The sequence below is a fragment of the Microcebus murinus genome, chromosome 9, assembly GCF_040939455.1.
Source record: "Microcebus murinus isolate Inina chromosome 9, M.murinus_Inina_mat1.0, whole genome shotgun sequence".
NCBI classification, from domain to species: domain Eukaryota; kingdom Metazoa; phylum Chordata; class Mammalia; order Primates; family Cheirogaleidae; genus Microcebus; species Microcebus murinus.
Window position 1 is genome coordinate 46,066,472 of NC_134112.1, and position 20,742 is coordinate 46,087,213.

Sequence of the window (20,742 nt, forward strand, 5' to 3'; positions counted from 1 at the left end):
CTTCTTCTCAGTACTGACTGCGAACCTCACCCATAGCAGACTCAGTCTACTGACTGAAGCTTTGCAACTCTCTGGACCCAGTGATTCTTATGCTCTCAAAACCACCCAGAGAGAAGGCAGCAGCCCTGCTCACCCTCCAGCATTTGTGATGTTGCAAGTAAAACAAAGGGAGAATAAACAGGCACAAGAAGGAAGCTTGTCAGCCTTTTTTAGTGTAAGGTTAAATGTAAGCTTACAGCATTAATACCTATTTTATTATTTTAAGTTTGACAATTTAAATAACTTAGCTTATTAATATGTGCCAAACAGACCAATGCCCCAGGATTAATCTTCACTTGAACCATTTACATTTGCTGACCTTGTGATCTCAGACTGGCCACCCTACCCAGGGCCAACTACCTTAAAAGTACATAGCACTTGTGACTGATGGGGCTAGGATGGAAAGTTAATAAGATAACTGTGTGAAGACATCATCATAAATTCATTACCTACCACTATTGGAGAAACACCCAGGCTCATGGTTTAAAGACAACAGAAAGTGTTTATTAATAAAATTATGTATTTTTTAAAGAGGCTCACTCATCAATTTGACACTGATTCTGAAATATACAATGGAGTCAAACTCAAGGCATGTTCATAATGCATGGTAATCTTTTTTCTTAAAGAAATAAAGAGAATTATTTGTCAACTAGAATTTATGGTTATCTCTTATTTCCTGATTTTATCACAGTCAATAATTTTTAATAATATGATGTCAAACTATTTGAAATGCCTTTAGTAAGGCATGTTTTGGTCTGTACTACTTCATGCAAAAGGGTTGGTTAGAATTGTATTGTATTTAGACACTAGGTTTGGGTCTAACCCATAAAAAGGCAATGCAGTAAATACAAAATTCATTTTAGAGGGTAAGGTGCCTGAAAGAGATGAGAAATCATCCTCCTAAGCAGCTGACCCTGGGGTGTAGGGAGAGGCTTTAGTTTGCTGATCAAGAGAAGCAAACCCTCTGTATTTAAATGCCAAACATGAAAGCAAACAGTACTTTCAAATATGATCCTAATTAAAAATCACAAGAGCAGACATTCAGAAGTGCAGCTTAATCTGTGATGGAGCTCCTATTCACATACGCAGCTCCAAGCAGCAACACTCAGAGAAGCAGCAGGTGTATAGCAATGGTTAATAATTCTCCTGAGCGCAAGCCTGCTAGCTTTCAAATAACCTATTTTAAATCTGTAAACTCAGAAGTTCACATGAATATCAGGGGATTAAAATCTAAAATAGCTATAATTTAGTATAAGTTATACAATTCAGTATAAACAATATGATTTAGTTGCTTATTCAAAAATCTCTGCTGGCCACAACAAAAATATAATTAACCATGCTTTTTTGGCTCAGAGTGTTAAAATATAAAAAGTTAGTAATCAATTATTTCATTTAATTTCTCCAAATTACAGCAGATAAATCAATAAGTTAAACATATACACACACATATATAAACTGCCTTCAGGCTAAGAATTTGATACAATAAACTCTAAATTTATCAATTTTACATTTTCTGCTTTACTATAATGAATCATACTACATCCCATTGAGTAATGAAAGCACAAATAAGCCCTACACCTACTGTATTATAAAAATTGACCTAGCTTATCATACAACAATCTGCCTGTGGGGAAGAAAAGACTCTGTGAATCAATTATTATCCAAAGGCAATAATATTTTCTTATGTGAAAAGTCACGCTCACACGTGTAGATCAATACCTTTCCAGGGACCCGGAGACTCTCAATGGCACCAAGATCACCAAGGCTCTCCGGAGGGCTTTTCAGACCCTTAAAAAATAATAACATAAGGACAATTTTAATTATGCTGAAGAATTATAAAAGTATAGCACACACCTACTGAAACAGAAATGACCATTTTAAAAATAGAAATTTTCTTGCTTCAAAATATATAGAACATATATTCTAAAAACAATCATCACTTAATACATATAGCACTATTATTAAATCAGGTAAGGATGTACTTTTGGTATTTTAAAATAAAAGTATCATATGGCACCTTCACAACTAATGGTGGCAGTCTAATCTAACCATGATTTAAAACAACCAAAAGAAAAGAAACTTAGGTCATGAAAAACATTCTATAAAAGAATTTATTTATTAATCATCACCAAATTCACCTGGGAAACAGATCTATGCAATAGTATTTTGATTCACAAATACAATACACTACCCAACCGAGCTAATCAAAGATTTTTAAATGATGCTAATTATTTAGTTAATACATAAGTGATCCCTTCACTTTACCTGATTACTTCTCACCAATGTATCCAATTCATGTTGCATAAATTAAGATTTAAATCTCAAGCCTCACAGCCTTCTACCTATTCTTTAGCTCTTTGATACCATGTATTTTTTATATTCACATCAACTAAGGGATTCTGAAAGTCTTAAATTTTAAATAACTATATCTCTCTGCCAGATGGTAAGTCCCAAGGAAAGAGCCAGTCCAAGTCTTATGCTTACAGCCCAGTGGCTGGCTAGCAAAGCTGCAGGAACAGAGTAAACAAAAAAGAAATGAGTAAATTATTAGTTAGAAGTCATTTATCAGACTCTCATCTCCAACTAAGTAGCACACTGTCCCTATGGGAATATGCAATTGACTGCAAAATAAAATTTCCAAGAATGCTTGCTGGAAAAGAGAAAAAAACCTACCGAGGTTTAATATGCTTTTCAATGAGTAAGGGGGAAAGTGAGGCTGTGACTAGTTTTGAGCCATTTGTTCTTCCCTGTCTCAATTTCTCACCAATAGTCATGAGGGCATAGCAACGTAAGTGGTAGAGAAGGGGAACTGGAAGCAGGCATTTCAGTAATTCAAGTAATAGATAATTTCATGCTGACTTTGGTATCTGTTTGATTTTAAACATAAGTGGTAGAGAAGGTAAAGTTGGTGGCAAAGTGGTAGAGAAGGCAAAATATGACTAAACTTCTATATACATGATACATATACACACATACATATACACACAAAAGCTTCATAATTTGATTGAAAATCAAATTATAATTTGATTGAAAATCATGACCAACCCTAAAATATCTTTTTAAAAGTGTAATTGTCATGTCTTCTAAACAAACAAACATGAAGAGTACAGATGCTCAACTTACAATGGCGTTATGTTCCAATAAACACATCATAAATCAAAAATACTATAAGTTGAAAATGCATTTAATACCCCCAATAGACCCATTGTAAAGTCAAAAAATTGTAAGTTGAACCATCATAAATCAGGGTCCATTTGCACAGATTTGTTTAATCTAACCAGAATCCTTGGAGGAATATAGCATGTCTAATTTTTCATTTCCTCAGAGCTACTCAGTAGAAAATTTAATGATTGAAATGTAAAAGTGTTACATACCAACATCTAGAAAAAGGCTTTACCTCCAAATTAGTCACACACACAACAATTCAATATGAATACATGGCAACTTTCTGACAAATGCACAAAATAAAAGTCAAAAATTGGAAACCCCTTGTATGTGTTAGGGGGCAGGGGAGTGGAGTGATCTCCAGGAACAGGCTCTGGAGCAGACCACCTGGGTTTGTACCCTGACTTTCTCCCTGTGGTTTTGAACAACTTAACTACACTTCCTACATGTTACATTTTAATTAAGGTAATAACTCATAGGCTGTTATAAGTAGTAAAGAAGATAATGTATGTAAGGAACCAAAAATAGTGTCTGATACATTACAGACCAAAAATAGTATCTGGTACATTACAAGCAATCTTTAAGTGTTAACCATTATTCTTAATACTTTTATTATCATAGAGAAATGTTTTTCTCTCATCAAATCACAAATGAAGAATTAGATAAACATCTCACAGCACAACATCTGACCCTCAACTGTAATTTAGGATTATAGATCTTTAACCATTTATCAATTTTATAAATTTATACTAACAAATGTGAAGTCGTTTTTATTTTATCTTCATGTTTCAAAGCATGAAGTCATTGTAATCATTAACCATTACTTGATTTTCTTTTGTATTGGATTTTTGTTTTGATAATTTCCCCAGTTTAAATTTATACAAAATTCAGCATAAATAACACCTGCCTCTGCACTCTATTTCTTTGCACAAATCAGATTAACACTTCAGGCTACTATGATTATGTCTACATGAATACTCATTTTCCATTTATGAGACCAGCAACTTATGTCCTGTCAATCAAAAGGAACACCCGTGATGATTTGTGTTTCCTTCTTATTTTGGCAAAACTCAGGAGGGTTTACATCCAGTCCCTAATTTCTCTCCCCTTCTTTTCTGTTGAACTCACCCTAATCAGGCTTCCTTCCCCACCACTTCAGGAAAACTGCCCTTATCAGGTCACCAAGGACCACCAAGCTTCTCAATCCAAAAGCTCATCATTCTCACCTTACTTGGCATCTGCAGCATTTAACACAGCTGACCACTCCCTCCTCTTTTAAATTCTTGGTTTCTAGGAGTCACTATTCTTGATTGTTCTCTTTATCCAACATTCATTCAACAAATATTTATTGAGCATCCACTATATGCCAGGCGCCATTTGAGATGCTGAAAACGTGTTACCTCACTTGCTGTTTCTTCCTCCTGTATCCACTTCTTCCTCCTGACCTTTTAACAGCAAATAATCAAAAGCTCCAACCTTGGACTCATTGGTGATATTAACCAGTATATATGCAATCTACATGTTTGTAGCACCCAAAGTTTTCCCTACACCCTGGATTTCTCCCCTATAAATTCAGACTCATCTGGCCAACTGCCTACTTTATCTCTCTACTTAAATATCTAAGAGGCTCTTAAATTAACAAGTCTGAAAACTGTTTCCCTCCCTTCAATCTGTCCCTCCAGATTTATCCACCCCTGTAAGTGGCAATTCCATTCTAATTGCTAGGGCCAAACCATTTGGAGTCATCCTTGATGCTCCTCTTTCCTTCACAGTCCAAATCCAATCCATCAGGAAACCTGTCGACTCTACATTTCTAAGATATTCAACTTCCTCTCAACACTTCCACCACCAGCGCCCTAGTTAAGGCCTATACCCTTCCTTTCTCACCTACATTACTGCAATAGCCTCCTTATTGTTCTTCCTGTTTTTGCTCTTTTCCCCTTTTCAAGTGATTCTTAAAACATGAGTAGGAATGGTCTTTCTGAAGTGTTATGTCAGATTATATCATTTCTCTACTTAGCATTTCACTCAAAATAAAAGCCATGGCCTTGCCATGACCCATAAGGTTCTACAGGATCTAGTTTCCTGTCCTCAGGTTTCTGATCTCATCCTGACCTCATCTCCTACTACTTTCCTCCTCACTCGCTTCACTGCACCCACACTGGCCCCTTGCAGCTCCTCAAACATGCTCCTGCCTTTGCGGCTCTGCATTTGCCTTTCCTTCCACTGGGAATATTCCTTCCTGGATATGCACATGGTTCCCTTCCTTACCTCCTTCAGGTCTTTTTTATTACCTTCTCAGAGAGGCCTTCCATGTCCACCCTATCTAAATTATAAGTGACCCCAAATTGCCACCAACTCCCAGAACTGACTCCCTATCCTCTTTTCCTCTAAAGCATTTACCCCTATGCCATGCTTAGCATTTGTCTATTTTGTTCACTGCTGCATCCCCCAAACTTAGAATAGCACTTGGCACATAGTGCTCAATAAACATTTGTTGCATGGACTGAAAGAACAGAGGCCAGCATAATGAAGAAAGATGAACAACAGATCTCATCTAAGTAAAGAGAGCTAACACAGCCCTTCCACCCTCCCTCCCACTCTTTTGCAAACAAAGATCCTAGGACAGCTGAAATGCCAAAAAATCTAAATTTCATAGACTTTAATCTCATATCTCTCCACATTAACTCAACATGTGTCATTATCATATTCTGTAGCCTCATAAAACAGAAACATCTTTATGTATGTTTATTTGTAATCCTATTACATTTAACCCAATAATAAATAGTATTAATTAAAGTCCAAATGTAACTCTAGGTAGCACCCTATTTTCACACCTTATAGATTCACAAACTGCGCTTAACAGTAATCAAATATGTGGATATCAATCCATAAACATATTAAATATATATAATTAGGGTAATCTTTTATACAGTATAGTTCTAACTTTTCATGTGTGTTCTTCAGTGGTTTTTTTTCCCCCATTCCATTTAAACACAGATTTGACCTGCTCAAATTCAATAAGCAACTGATTGAGGCTTAAGAGTTAGCATTTTCAGCACAATTTCATTACATTTAAGAGACATAAACAGTATCTGGAATTTTGTATTTTTTCTCTCCTACTCATTTTTACAAAATAAGGTAAAAAAAAAAACAGAAGCTGTACTACTATGACAATGTTGACTACACTGAACTGTGTAACAAACTTGACAAGCACCCAACTTAGCTGATGCAAAAAGTCCAAATTCAACATTCCAAAGGCAGTTTAGGGGAATTAGTGGTATAATATACAAAAGTATGTATTGTTTTAAAATCAAACAGATACCAAAGTCAGCATGAAATTATCTATTACTTGAATTACTGAAATGCCTGCTTCCAGTTCCCCTGCTTTCCTACTATCAATGTAGCCAATGCCATGGCTCTATGATCAAGCATGTCCTTGATAATGCTCAGGAACTGTTAATGTCTTTATTTAACCTCTTTAACTTCATTATATCATATAAACATTATCATTGGGCTAACCCCATGAGGTACACTTTATTGTTACTATTTTAAACTTTATGTAACTTGCCCAAGTTCACACAGCTACCACAGGATGGAGCAGGACCCAAACTCATTCTCAAGCAAGTAGTAGGAAGCATAGCACCAGTACTCAACAAATGGGAGTAATTATCAAATGTTACTACCCACTTACTTAAATTTTTGTATTATTCACAGGACATTTTAAATCTATTATTACAATATAATCTGACAGAAGTAAAACAATCATGTAAGGATCATTTGTGTATTGTCTAACAGAAGTATTACAATTTGCAACCTGTTCATATATCCCTGAAGTTCCAAATTCTCAAATAAGAAATTGGGATTTGAATTTATTTGAATTTTTTAGCAACAAGAAAAAACTCACAAATGAACTTTTCACCAGATGATTATCCTCTACATTCTCTAAACTTCTTAAAACTCTATTAATTTAAAACTCTAATCTAAGTTATGTTGCTTTCATATTAAAATAAGAAATGGCCAATTCTAGTGAAATATTTGAGTTGAAGTAAACAAAATTATCTAAAACCACGTCATGATCATTAAGTACATAAAAAGAAATTTCTGCTGCTTCTTCCTTGAAGGAAGCTGAGGCATTATTAGGAAGTCCCTAACATTTATGAGACAGGTTGTAAAACAGCCAAAGCTTTTACTCATGAATTATCATTCTGGCCAGAAGTAAAAGATCATTACTTTGACATGACAAGAATAACTTTTAAAAACCAGGATTTCACAAAGAGTTTTCACATATTTTCGCCTATTGATGACTCTAAGAACTGTGAGACAGAATGAACAAAAATAATTATTCTTATTTTCACAACTGGAAACTTAAGCTACAAGGTTTGGTACCAGTTCTATCTTAAAATCATAAAGCTACCAGTTCTATCTTCAAACCATCTGCTCCTTTCACTCTTTCCAAGTCATCTCTTTTGCACGGACCACAGTTATGTACCAGGCCAACTGCTCCCAGACAACAGACAGCCTGGGTTCAGGGACCAAGGCAGCTGAGACTGTCCTGGAAAAATGGCAAAAAGAGGAGGAGAGGAGACTAAGATAGCCTATGACTCCCTCAATGATCTGTTTTTAGGAAACCGATACTCGCTTGAGCAGGGTTCCCATCCAGGAGGCTCAAGTGAGTTTTCCAAGGTGTGCCTTGGCTTCCTAGTCCCCCTGACACCTGCCACTACCTATAACTTAGGTCTCCACCCGCCGCAACCAGGGACAGAATATCTCGGCTCCTCTCCCAGCCTAAACGAGGGAGGACTTTGCTTCATCTGCCGCAACTTACCTGGCGGGTCATGAGAGATTTTATTTTTTGCATGTCGAAATCGTGAGAGGTGTATGCTGCCGCAAAAAGCTAACAAATCATACCGAACCACCAGACAGCTAGCCCAGACACAGGGAAGCCATAGTGGATGGTCACGTGGAGCAGTCGACCCGGGTCATCTTTTTTCGCCCTATGCATGCTGGGAACTGTAGTCTTCTGGCTGCCGCTGGCCCTTGCAATAAAAAGAAGAGGCCAGTACAGGTACTACAATTCCCACCGAGCAAAACAGCGGCGCTTCAGTTAAGCCCTCAAAGTTAGTTGCTCAGCGTGGCCACGGCGATCGCCGGTCTTCACAGAGGTGCTTGCCGTAGGTAGCTCTGTTCTGCTAGGCGGAAACCTACGTCCTGGGTGATCAGGCATTGAGCGAAGGACCAAAGACTGCCAAGAAAATATACAAAAGTATATATTGTTTTAAACCATACTGACATGATGCCCGCCAAGGAGCCTGACAAGAAAACCCCACCTGGTCTAGAGGGGCGGCGTGGGAGAGCGTGAGACTGGCGCAGAGAAGGAACTCAAGAAAGGGCAGTCTCTCGGAGAGGTGACCTGAAAAGTTGGGACTCCACAGGTGGCGCTGGGTTTGGTCTGAGGAAAGGTGTGGTTCAGGCTGCCCAATAGGCGGCCTCCCAGAATTAGAACTGTTCTTCCTCAGTTTTAGCATCCCCTGCAAAAGCCCTAAAAATCAAAGAATTTTGACCCTCACCTTTCATTTTACTACTTGCGTAGCCTAAGTCAAGACAGAAAATAAGGCAGTAATAATGAGTACACATATCACTATAAAGTTCAGTTAAATTCGGAAACGTAATAAGGGAGTCTCTGGGGGCTTAATTTAAAAAGGACTTTCCAATTATGAGACTACCAGGAAAAAAGCGGCCCCAAAGCTAACAGTAGCTAGTATTTGTTGAAAGCTTACTACATGTCAGGAACTCTGCTAATAGCTTTACATGTGTGATCTCATTTATCCACATTTATCCAAGCATCCTATGGGGTTATTACTATTATCCCCATTTTAAAGAGGATGAAACAGCTACGGAGAAAATGGAGAAAGACGTTAAGGACTTCCAAGTGGCCTCCCTCCACTGGCCAGGTCCAAGAGAGGGCTCACAGGAGGTGAGGGATGTTGCCAGATGATTGATATGCGTGATTGTCAGGTGTTCTTTGTTTTCCTGCAGTTCCTTCCCCTTATTGGTCCCTGGCTTCTCCACCCCTAGGAACCGCCCTCCTGGCCTGTATGCTGCCACCTGTAGATTTGATCCCTGCCTAACAAACTATATTTTTAATTCAACATACCTTGACACTATATAAAATAATTGGGCATGATACAATGATACATGACACATTTTTAACTCCCTAAACTAAAAAAACAAAACAAAAAACTTAGAGCCCTAAAGAACACTTTTTGAAAGGCAAAGCATGTTGTTTCCATGTTTCAAATATATATATATATATATATATATATATATATATATATATATATATATAAGATTTGTTTAGTTAGGACTTTCACATTTTCCTGAGAGCTATTTAGAGTGTAAGCACAACTTGTGGAAAGTTTGGAAGGCCTGACAAAAAATCTTGAGGAGGACTTGCTGGTTGGTAGTGCTTGGTAAACAAGTGCCAGCCCCATTTTTGCAGATTGGAACATCACAGCTGAGGGTTAAGTAAATTGATCTGATGCATGGCAATAAGCACTAGCAGTAAAGTAGGATCAGGGTATATTTCTAATGTCCCAAACAGGAGGAGCCTCTGGAAGCTTAAATAAAAGCTGAGATCCTGGTTTGATTAGGAAGATATATTTATCACCCTATACACAATAAACCAGTGGAGAAATGTAGCCCCTCCAGGATGATGTAACTACATTTCTTGAGCAGGCAGTAGCAGAAAACAGAACACTTGCTAAAATTAAAGCAGTGACCTAGAGAGGCATCCAAGAAGGAAAACATTGCTCCATAATCATTGATCAGCTATATAATATAGATCTAGGCTTCTGGGAGGTGGCATTGCAGACTTTACTAGGTAAGAGTAAACATTAGCACAGACATGGGTATATGTAATAGCTCCTCTGGCAGCCAGCTCTTCCTTGTAAACTGTACTCTTTCCTGGGATCTAATTACAACAATAAGAAAACTCTTCCCCCTGTTCTTAGTCCCAACAGTTTTACGTTGGCCTCTCCTTTTTACCACCTCTCCTTCCCAATTGCTTCTGCCACTGCAAAATACTTATATGTTACCCCTGATTAAAGAATGTGGATGTTTGAAATTCATATAGCAGATGTTTGCTGTATAAAGCAAGATGAGTCTTACTTAGGATTTAAATAAACTAGACTGTAAACTGTGACTTGAGAGGTAATAAGAAAGCCCTGTTCCCTAACACACTTACACACACACACACACACACACACGCTACACCTGCACAGGAGAGTGTGCCCATATGCGATTGTAAATGCATGCACACGTACACACACTATCCCAGTGGATCCTTGCATTGTTTGCAGTTTAATTACCATGGATATAGATTGTTTTAGGTTAATCAGCCCTTTCATTTTAAATGCAAACATAACTAAGATTAGTAAACAGGCTACAGGCCCTTTTTTCCTGCACGGCATTGTAGAACAGAGCTTTTCAGTGTGTTACAGGTGTGATGTGAAATACTGATAGTGGGAAATTTCTTACAGTGATAAAACACTTTAAACATTTTTAAGAATCATGTAAAAATTGACAACAGTTGAAGTTAAATTTGAACATTTGATTTCCTGTGTAAACATATTGAATTCAGAAATTACTCCAGCCGGTAAGAGTTTATACCTACAACTTACCACTAGAAGGCGCTTTGTCATGGTTATGCCACATAGCTCTTCCCTGGATGTGTCATAAAGGTATTGTCATTTTTTAAGGTGTGCTGTGAGATAAAAAGATAATCACAAATAAAATTCATTTTAACATTTAATTTATTTATGTAGCATCTACTATCACCTTATGTCATAAAAGAAGAGATATTTTTAAATACAAGAAAAGACATAGGAAAAAAAATCTCAAAAAACTGTAAAATTTAGTACTTTTAACATTAGGAAAAACACACTACATTGTCATTTCTGTCACTTGCCAAAGACCCACAGACTTCATCATAAGCCAGCACTGGGTTGAAAAACACTGGGAAGATCTTATTTAATAAAGGCAATTGGAGATTAATATTGATCTAAAAGGTGTTAGGGGAGTCTACGTGATATCTGTAGAACTTCCATTTTATTTTGTAAATTGTATTTTGTGAAATCCAATATTAAAATTTATTTCAATTTCTTAAACACCAACTGAGATTCAGGAGCCATGGGCCAAGGACCATTTGGAGTTTGTTTTTGGAAGAACAGCTTAACAAAAGTACTAGTTAAGCACTAGCTAGATGCTAAAGATCCATGAATGAATAAGACTATTCTCTGTACTTGGAGCTCAAAGGAAAAATAAACATCCAATAAAATTAATTGAGATTAATGAGATAAGTGCTGCAATAGATGTACAATATTTAGAGAAAGCACGGAGAAAATTGTGGTGTAGTTATTAGCTAGGGGAAGGGAGGAAGCTCTTGCCATTTTTCTGAAGCATGGAGAGATCTTAAAGTGACTGACCTCTGAAAAGGATTCAAGTTTCCCAAAGATCACTTACTTTCTTTACCTATAGAAGTCCTCCTAGATACTCTTTAATGTAAAGAGTATTTCCAAACTTGGATTCCAAAATAACTATCATCCCTTTGGGGCTTTTAGTTTTGCTTGAGGAATATTCTTCCTTCTCTTCTCATCATTGAACTTCTTTAGTGGGCCTTTACTGTTAAAACTGATTTATTCAAGGAATTTTACTTGCTTTGATGCAGATTTGGTTATAAACTTTCCATTTTATATAGTGGAAGCCTTGGACCAGAGCGTTCTTGCAAATGGGGGTTAACTTATAACTTAATAAATTAAGCGGAAGTGCTTAGACTGCCTGCTACCATGACAATAGAGAGGCCAGGCTGAAAAACACCACAGTAGAGGCAAGATCTCTGCATCATTGGTTCTCCTGCTCTGTGCTTCAGCTGTGAAAATGTGGCCTCAGATATTATCATTGGCATAGGCTTTTTATTATAATTATACATGGGCCATGCTTCAGCCCTACTTGGAAACACACCTGTGATTTGCTTTTAAAAATAGGATGAATCCAAAGATTCAATAAAACCCTAGCAGTCATTTAAAATAGGAAACACTGCATAGAAAAACACACTTTTATTCATTTGATTCACTGGTAGAATTTTTACATGTTAGTGATTTCATAAAGATTTATAACTTTAGCAGATGCAGAAACTGCTTTAATTTTCATAGAAAACTTTTTTTTTAATTCAAAATAATGTCATAGTTTTGCATGATAGGAAACCAGCTTTTGTTTTTAAGGAAATTTCACAATATAATCTCATTAGCAAAGCATGCTGTCTTTCAATAAAGTCATCCAAAAAATTTTTTTCCTTCATTTGATTTTTAGTAACTAAGAATAATTTATAAAATATACAGACAATTATTAATAGTTGCTAAGAAACTGTTCTGAAAGTCATAAGCCTGTATCCTTGCAAAGCATATAACAGGTGTTCCCACTCCCTGTGTCCTTTGTATACACATTCATTCTGTATTCAAATCACAGAAGCAAGAGTCAGGATAGGGTCTGTTACCTCACTGCTAATTTCCCTAGCAAATAAACCAGCAGCTGCTGGTCCATGTACCAAGTTACCACAGAGAACAGGGCACTGTATGCATGGGACAGGATGCTTTCATGGAGCCCTTCAGCAGCATGGTTGCAGTCTTTCATTGCAAAATATACCTCCTTCTCTTAGGTAAGGCTCTGTGTGAATTATGTCTTAGCTGTTTGTTGTTTTGGGGTATTTTTTTATTGTGGATATAAGGTAAATATTTGCTTCAGGCTGTAGATTCACTCAGATAATTGAAGAGCAGGTCAGAATCTTTTTACAATAACACTGTTCCAGCAAAGAAGCAGGAACATTTAGGAGAAATGAGGCTCAATAAATAGATTGCTATTGTTTCCTTAGAATAACAATTATTGTCAGTAACACTCATTAAGAAAGTTAAGACATTCTAAAAAATCTAATCAATATCTTCTTTTTAGAGTTGACATGTAGGTTCAATAGTCTTTAATGCATTTATTTTGGCAAATATTCTAATAGGCCATGAAACTGTGACCACTTAGAGTGAAAACTCAAAACAGTTTATGAAAATGGTTTTCTTTTTAGTTAAAAATATTGCTACAAACTGTTGACTCTGCTTCATTTTAAATTATCCATATCATCTTATGAAATATGGAAAAAGGTCAGGTTCCAAACTGACAAAACAAAATTTTGTACACAAAAGGGAGAAATGTGTTAGAAAGGATTATTTCTCCAAAATGCCTTTAGCTTTTCTCTTTGTTCAATAGCTAGTAGTCCTGTAAAATTTTTTTAGCTATACCTTAATATTTTTTTCCTCATTCTCCTCTCTATCCTTAGAGTTTAAAGAAGTCTGTCTGCAACACTCCCACTATTTTTATTCTGTCGACATTATTTTCACCAAATGTTCTCTTTCCATTCCTCCTCATTATTGGTTTTAAAAGTCAACTTAGTTTCTTGTTTTGTTTATATTCAACAGATAGGAATTTTCAAAAAAAGCTATATTCCTTAAATTTTAAGAATAACTTACATATATAAGCAATTTGTGTTAGACTTCTTCAGTTACTTAGAGTTTTACTTTCACTTGCATATTTTGTTACAGTTTTCATTGAAAATGGGATTGTTTTTCAAATCTAAACTTAATGTACATAGCCCATATATTTGAAATGTACAGTTTATAAATTTCTTAAAAGTCTTTGAGTCCCATAGTTGTGATTCTTCAGTTGTTTACAGTGTTTATATTACCAAATTCAAACAAAAAAATAGATTTTTATTTTTAGAAATTTTTTGAAAAATTAAATGCTATGACTGTCTCTTCATCTTTGTTCATTTTTCTTGGTTTTGAAAGTATCCTGTGTAAGTACTTATTTTTAATTTTAAAACTTTAGGACTGTTGTGATTTCATAAGTGATGTTTTATAATTGGCTTTAAGAACTTAGAGACAATTCAGTTGAGGAATTCAACTAAAATAAAATTAAAATGTGCTTTCGAGAAATTTCATGTTTATAAATAGTTAAATCAGTTATTATACTTTAAGATTTTCTTTCTTACGCAGATATACTTTTCTACATTGATAGTGTGTTACAAAGACCACAGGTAATGTGGAAATATTTTTTGCTTTTAGGAATATTGAATTTTTGTTCATTTTTTCTTTTTAAAAAAACTAAAAATTTTGAAGCCTAAAATGTACCATTTTTACAGTCTAGTCAAAATACAACTTCATAATTTCTGTTTTCTCTAAAGATGCAAGAGTTTATTTTCAGTCAACAATGGTTGTGTTATGGTTGCAAATACCCTGCATGATAATGGGGAAGTAAATGCCAACTATTTTGAGCTACAGTAGAGGTCACTTTGTGAAGTCTGCTGTTTATATTCAATACAGTGAAACTGGTCTAGGGAGTCCTTTGTTGCTGAAATATAGATAGATTTCACTTGGCTATATAATCAATTTGTTTTAGACTTCTTCAGTTACCTAAAGCCTTACTTTAACTTGTATATTTTGTTACAGTTTTCACTGAAAATGGGATTGTTTTCAAATTCAATCCTAATATACATATCCCATATATTTGAAAAGTACAGTTTATAAATTTTTTAAAAGTCTTCAAATTTCCCATAGTTGTAATTCTTCCAGTTATTATAACACTTCAAGTGTTCCTTAACACTGGATACTCCTTTTATAATGCTATTGTTATAAAGTTTAAGAGAATCTATAAAGGGAAGATCATTGCTGTAATTTTGTGTGTCAGATTATGAATGCTGTTATCAGTGTTTCTTGAGATTAGTGTAATGCTTCACGCGCAAAAAGTCTAATAGTTTTTCTTTTTTATTCTCAAAGTATTAGTGAATCTAACAATAAAACTGAATTTTCATTTAAGTCCAAATATCTGAACTATCAAAGGGAAATTAAAATTTTATCAAATTTTATATTACTTATTTTCCTGAAGCTTATTTGTTCATACAGAGGGTGACCTTCTAAAATCAATAGTTTAGACTTTTATTTTTTTTTTTTTGTTCCCACCAAACAAAGATTTAGTCCTTTAGGTTTTCTCAAACAACTAGAAAAGAGCACTCGAATATTTCTCAGAATGAAGCTAATTTTTCTAAAATTAATAACCTACTGTGTTTGACAGCATGGATTCATCACATCTTTAATGGGAAACACAATGGCAAGAACAGTATGTTTCTGAAATGCAGAAGCAGCATTCAGTTATATGTTTATTCTCCAAATTTCACTACAAGTAAAGATTGTATCATATCAATAGGTTCATGTCTGTCCTGCAAAATGAAAAGATTTGAGGTGGCTGAGATAAGATACTGTATAAAGAAAATTTCATTCCTTGCTGACATTCTTATAACTGGCTACCTATAATTTATCTGATAAAAATGGTGTAGGCAATCTGGAAAGAAACAGCTATTGTAACAGCTTGCGCTATCTCTCACTGTCAAACACACATTTGAAAAAGCACATATATTTGAAAAAATATTTTTCATTTGTTATGAAAGCATTGAATATATTCAAAGATATTGTTGGTAATATGTAAGGCATTATTAAATGATGCAGTCTCTAAAATAGCCCAAGAAGCTAGTTTTCCCCCTTAAACAATTATCATAAAGTCATATAAAATGTTATTTTCTATCAGTTTCATTTTGCTCTAGGCTGCAATGTTTGTATTGTTTTTAATATTTTATTAAATAAGACCTTCTTTCTCTAGCTTTGGTCATAGATTCTCTAACAAGTCTTTTCATATTTAAGATTCAACAATCTGAATCAAGATCCAAAAATCAGCAACATTTCTAGTCTAATGATATTGTCACTCCATAATGATAAGGTACCTCCCAATCATTTCCAGAATATTAAATATTCTTAAATATTAAATTATTAAATAAATTTCAGTCTTGTTCAACTATAAAGAAAGTAAATTAGAAGGGTTTGTTCTCTTTAAAAAAAGAAAAAGAAAAAAAAGCAAACAAGGACGTTTGCCAAACAAGGACTTTCCCAAAAGACAAGGACAGATAGGTTAGAAGTGTATTCAGGCCATCTTAGCCTAGCGGTGGTTTCTAGGTTGAGCTGTGAAGTGTCTTAAATGGACTAATAAGTCAATGACAAAACTACTCCCCGCTGGAGGCAACTACCTCATGTTATATTAGCAGCCATGCTGCCTTTTTCCAGTGCATTCCCAAGGCAATGATGTGGACTCCACCATTCCCCTTAGTAACAGACACAGAATTACCACTTTACTAAAGGAAATCCAGAGATTGACCAAAAACTGAGACTCAATACTTCAAAATTCTTGAGGCCCTCTCTCATTCTGAGTCCTCTCAAAATTCTTTGGACCTTTCAAATGTATTATAGGTTGCTGCTACCCTGAGAAAAACACCTCAGGATGTCAAGAACATAAAACTGAGAGAGCCAAGGAACGCCTTAGACTTCATCTAATATTACTCCCTTTTCACACATGAGAAAACTGAGGCAGAGAATTAAAATGACTTCTCTAAGATCACCTCACTGAGCACTTACCATTTTATCTCAAGTATGCATTCTTTATTGAGATCTCACATTTTATTGGGTTTTTAACTTTATCAAAGTATCAAATACTATAATCTGTCTGCAAGTTTAGAGAATAGGTCCCTGAAAACCCTTATTTCAGGGCAATTTATAAGAGAGAAATTTAAGATTAACTGGCAGACATAGGACAAGGGAGTCTAAAATCAGGAGTGAATCATGAGACACTCATAAATATTTTCATGTTCACTCAAGTGAAAAAAATAAATAGCAACACAATAAATACAGTGAAAGTTACATTTTAAATATCCTAAGTTAGTAATAACAGGTACTAAAAACTAATTTTTATTTATTACTTACCAGGAACTTATCAGGAGCTTCCTGTCTCCAATTTCAATGAAAGGCGTGTAAATGCATTTTGTTTTGTACAGAAAACACATACACTAAGAGGAATCTTTTCCTGTGCTGATCCCCCATCCAAGGGCTCAGTGTTTTTTTAAATTTATGACTGTAAGAGCTTCATACCCTCGGTCAGCTTCTGCTTCACATATCTTAGACATCATTAGTTTTAAGACAATAATCTACTCTCCCATCTTCCTTTCTTTCTCCTACTATTTCCTTGCAAAAACCACTACTCCTTTTCTGCAGTCCACTTTATCTCCTCTTTAGAATTTCCAGCACTCAGTTCCCTCTTTTTCTAATCACTCAAATTAGAAAAAAAAAAAAAAAAAAAAAAAAAAAATATATATATATATATATATATATATATATATATATATATCCAAATTTAACATTCTTACACTTGCCAGAAAAGAATACAGAAACAAATCTTTATACTTTTGTAACTTATTTGTTATGGACCAAATCACTAAAGTGAATGTGCGCAAGTATAGTCCATTATCAGAAAAAAATAGAAGTTAATCACAAATACACAAAGAAGCCAAAAAGACTATGTGACACGTCTTTATGTTTCCCATATAGTCACCTACTTTTCAGTCCATACAGTTAGTTCAATTGAGTGTCTAGGCGTCTCTGCTCCCTTTAACCTTCTCTTACTCTTGGGCTTTCTCCTCCTAAGTGCTTTTCTCTAACTTCCCTGCTGACCCCAGGGTCTCACTCTCTACCAATAGCTAGCCAATAATTGACACAGCCATGGAAATCTTTGCTTCCACCTCCACCCTGGGAGGGAAGGAGAGAAATTTACTGTTGGTAGAACTGGATTCCTCATAGAAGCAGACCTACATTCTTGAGTTTCTTCAAAGAAACCATCCCAAAAGACAAACAGACCTCTCCACCTTTTCTTTCCTAGTATTGATGGCCTTTTATGACATGACTTGGATGAAGCTTAAAGACCTCCTCCCTAGTGGCAATGAAAAGGGGAAGCAATCAAAGAGGATAAACGTTTTGTATATAAGAAATTGAAATTTTAAAATTCCTCTATTTGTACCTAATTTCCATCTCTCCTCACTTGCTTAAGGACTTTATTCCACATTCATCCATATCTATGCTGCATCATCAGCATTTCCCTTTCAGTGAAATGTTCCCAGTAGCAAAAACCTTTTGATTTCACATGTTAGATCCCTCTCTAGCTCCTGCCCCATCTCTCTGTTCCCTTTCACAGCAAAACTCCTCAAAAGTGTTGTCTATCTGTACTCATTGTCTTCAATTTCCTTTCCATTCTCTCTTTTTCCTCTCACTGTTCAAAATACTCCACATTTAAATTCTTCTCATTCTCTCCCCCACTACTTCAAATGTTCCTATTATGTAAGTACCATATTTCCCCCTTTTTTAAATGAGAATTTCGAAGCAAAGAGATTTTAATTAGGATTTCAGCAACATGATAGCCTAAGGAAAGGAGGACTCCCTTCCCACTGCAAATATGTAGGAATGCTAAAGAAAACAAATCAATATATCATGGCTTAAGGGAAAATGGGAAAATCTCCAGGTGCCAGAAACTAGGAAGAAACCTGAAGACATAGCAGTGAGTGCACAGGCCCAAACAGCTCAGGCACTGCCCAGGCCTCCAGACCCATTTATTCTCTCTTAAACTCACTTTAATCAGGCTTTTATGTCCATAATATCCTTTTGACATTGCCTCTTGAATATTTAAGGGGCATCTCAAAACTAACATGCCTAAATCTGACTCCTGATCATCCCTTAAAACACCTGCTTTCCCCACAGTGTTCTCCATGATGGAGTTGCAACTCCATTCTTGACCCCTCTTTGTTTTTTATTTCCCACTTGCAAAATGTTAGCACATCTGTTAGGACCACCAGACTTTACTATATAAATATATATGTATACATATATATTTATATAGTAAATATATATATTATATATTTAATATATATATTATTGTTTGTTTGTTTGGTCGGGGGCGACTGAGTCTCACTGTGTCACTCAGGCTGGAGTGTAGTGGCTCAATCATAGCTCACTGCAGCTTTGAACTCTTGGGCTCAAGCCATCCTCCTGCCTCAGCCTCCCAAAGCTCTGGAATCACAGGCATGTGCCACCACACTGGCCTCCCACAATATCTTTTACTACCACCCTAGTCTTCAGCACAGTCATCTCTCGCCTGTTTTATTGCAGGCACCTCCTAAGTGTTCTCCCTGCTCCTGCACTTGCCCCTGTTGCCATCTATCCCCACAGCAGCTAGAGTGAGTCCAATAAAACATAAGAAAGGTCATATCCCTTCTCTGCTCACAAAATGCCAGTTGCATCCCCATCTTAGAGAAAATTGCCAAAGTCTTTCCCACGGTGCTAAAGACCCGTCCATTCTGTTGGGGCCACCTCACTGAGCTCATATTCTACCATGCTCCCTCTCCTCTACCCCATTCCATCCATACCTACCTCTTGCTGTCCCTCGAATACACCTCATGCCTGGTCTGAGCAGGAATGACTGAGCATGGTGGATAATGGTTTAATGCCACTGTCTTTAGGACATTTGCATTTGACAAGGCTTTGACTAAAGGGAAAACTTCCAAAACTGGAATATGAAGTCATTTCAGAAGGCTGTAGGGGAAATACTTGAGAGGAAGTAACCCCTCAGTTATATAAAGTATATAAACATAGTTTGATTAGAATGTGGTATGACACGGACATTAATATAGTCATAATTTCAAATGTTTTTAATGGTTTCTTTGGACTTTAGCACTAATAATCTTTCCCAGTTCTCCTTTTCCCTTTATTCTTTAACGGTCATAGGTAATAACTTCTGCTTTTCCCTTTCATCTTGCCTTTAGAGAAGTCATGCAATCAGCAGTCTTTGGGTGGAGTTTTTTAAATGTCAAAGGTTTCAGAGACAAATATTTACTTCTATATGTAACCCAGTACTAGAATGGTCAGTAGCTAGAAGCGCTCTCCTTTGAAAAGGATTATCATCTGATCAAGTTCAGTCTGCGGTTGCCCCTTTAGACTGTGAAATGTGGCTCACAGTCTTCACAGCTTTCCTTTCCTTTGCAGCAGGTGCTTGTTCAGGGCTGAAGGTGACGGTGCCCTCACACACCGTCCACGGCATCAGGGGCCAGGCCCTCTACCTCCCCGTGCACTATGGCTTCCACACCCTGGCATCAGACATCCAGATCATATGGCTGTTTGAGAGGCCCCATACCATGCCCAAATACCTGCTAGGCTCTGTGAATAAGTCTGTGGTTCCTGACTTGGAATACCAACACAAGTTCACCATGATGCCACCCAATGCATCTCTACTCATCAACCCACTGCAGTTCACTGATGAAGGCAATTACATCGTGAAGGTCAACATTCAGGGAAACGGAACGCTATCTGCTAGTCAGAAGATACAAGTCACTGTCGATGGTGAGTCCACTATAAGTGTACGTGGGCAGCAGGCTAGCATAGTAGTTAGCAAAGGCTCAGGAAACTAAATGACCTGGGTTTTAGGTCCTGGCTCTGCAACTCTGGACAAATTAATTAATTTTCAAAGCCTCACTCTCATGGCACTAACGATATTATCTACTTCATGAGGCTTTCTGAG

At 36.2% G+C, this 20,742-nt stretch overlaps 2 protein-coding genes across 5 annotated transcripts in view; one reads left to right on the forward strand and one right to left on the reverse strand.

Moving 5' to 3' along the window:
* Positions 1-8,180, reverse strand: part of VPS50 (VPS50 subunit of EARP/GARPII complex) — a 109,767-nt gene extending 101,587 nt beyond the window's left edge. The window contains exons 1-2 of the mRNA XM_012779642.3: positions 8,033-8,180; positions 1,759-1,827 (exon numbers count right to left, since the gene is read on the reverse strand). Coding sequence (XP_012635096.1) covers positions 1,759-1,827; positions 8,033-8,065 — 102 coding nt within the window. The 5' untranslated portion in view covers positions 8,066-8,180. The remainder of the gene's footprint in view (positions 1-1,758; positions 1,828-8,032) is intronic.
* A 58-nt stretch (positions 8,181-8,238) lies between these two features.
* Positions 8,239-20,742, forward strand: part of HEPACAM2 (HEPACAM family member 2) — a 44,457-nt gene continuing 31,953 nt past the window's right edge. For 2 of the 4 annotated variants that reach the window (XM_012779645.2, XM_012779646.2), the window contains exons 1-2: positions 12,792-12,919; positions 20,211-20,564. In XM_012779645.2, the coding sequence (XP_012635099.2) occupies positions 12,841-12,919; positions 20,211-20,564 (433 nt within the window). In that variant the 5' untranslated portion in view covers positions 12,792-12,840. Of the gene's footprint in view, positions 8,613-12,791; positions 12,920-20,170; positions 20,565-20,742 lie in introns of those variants that run through there. The other 2 variants (XM_020289824.2, XM_012779649.3) reach the window with 2 other exon arrangements.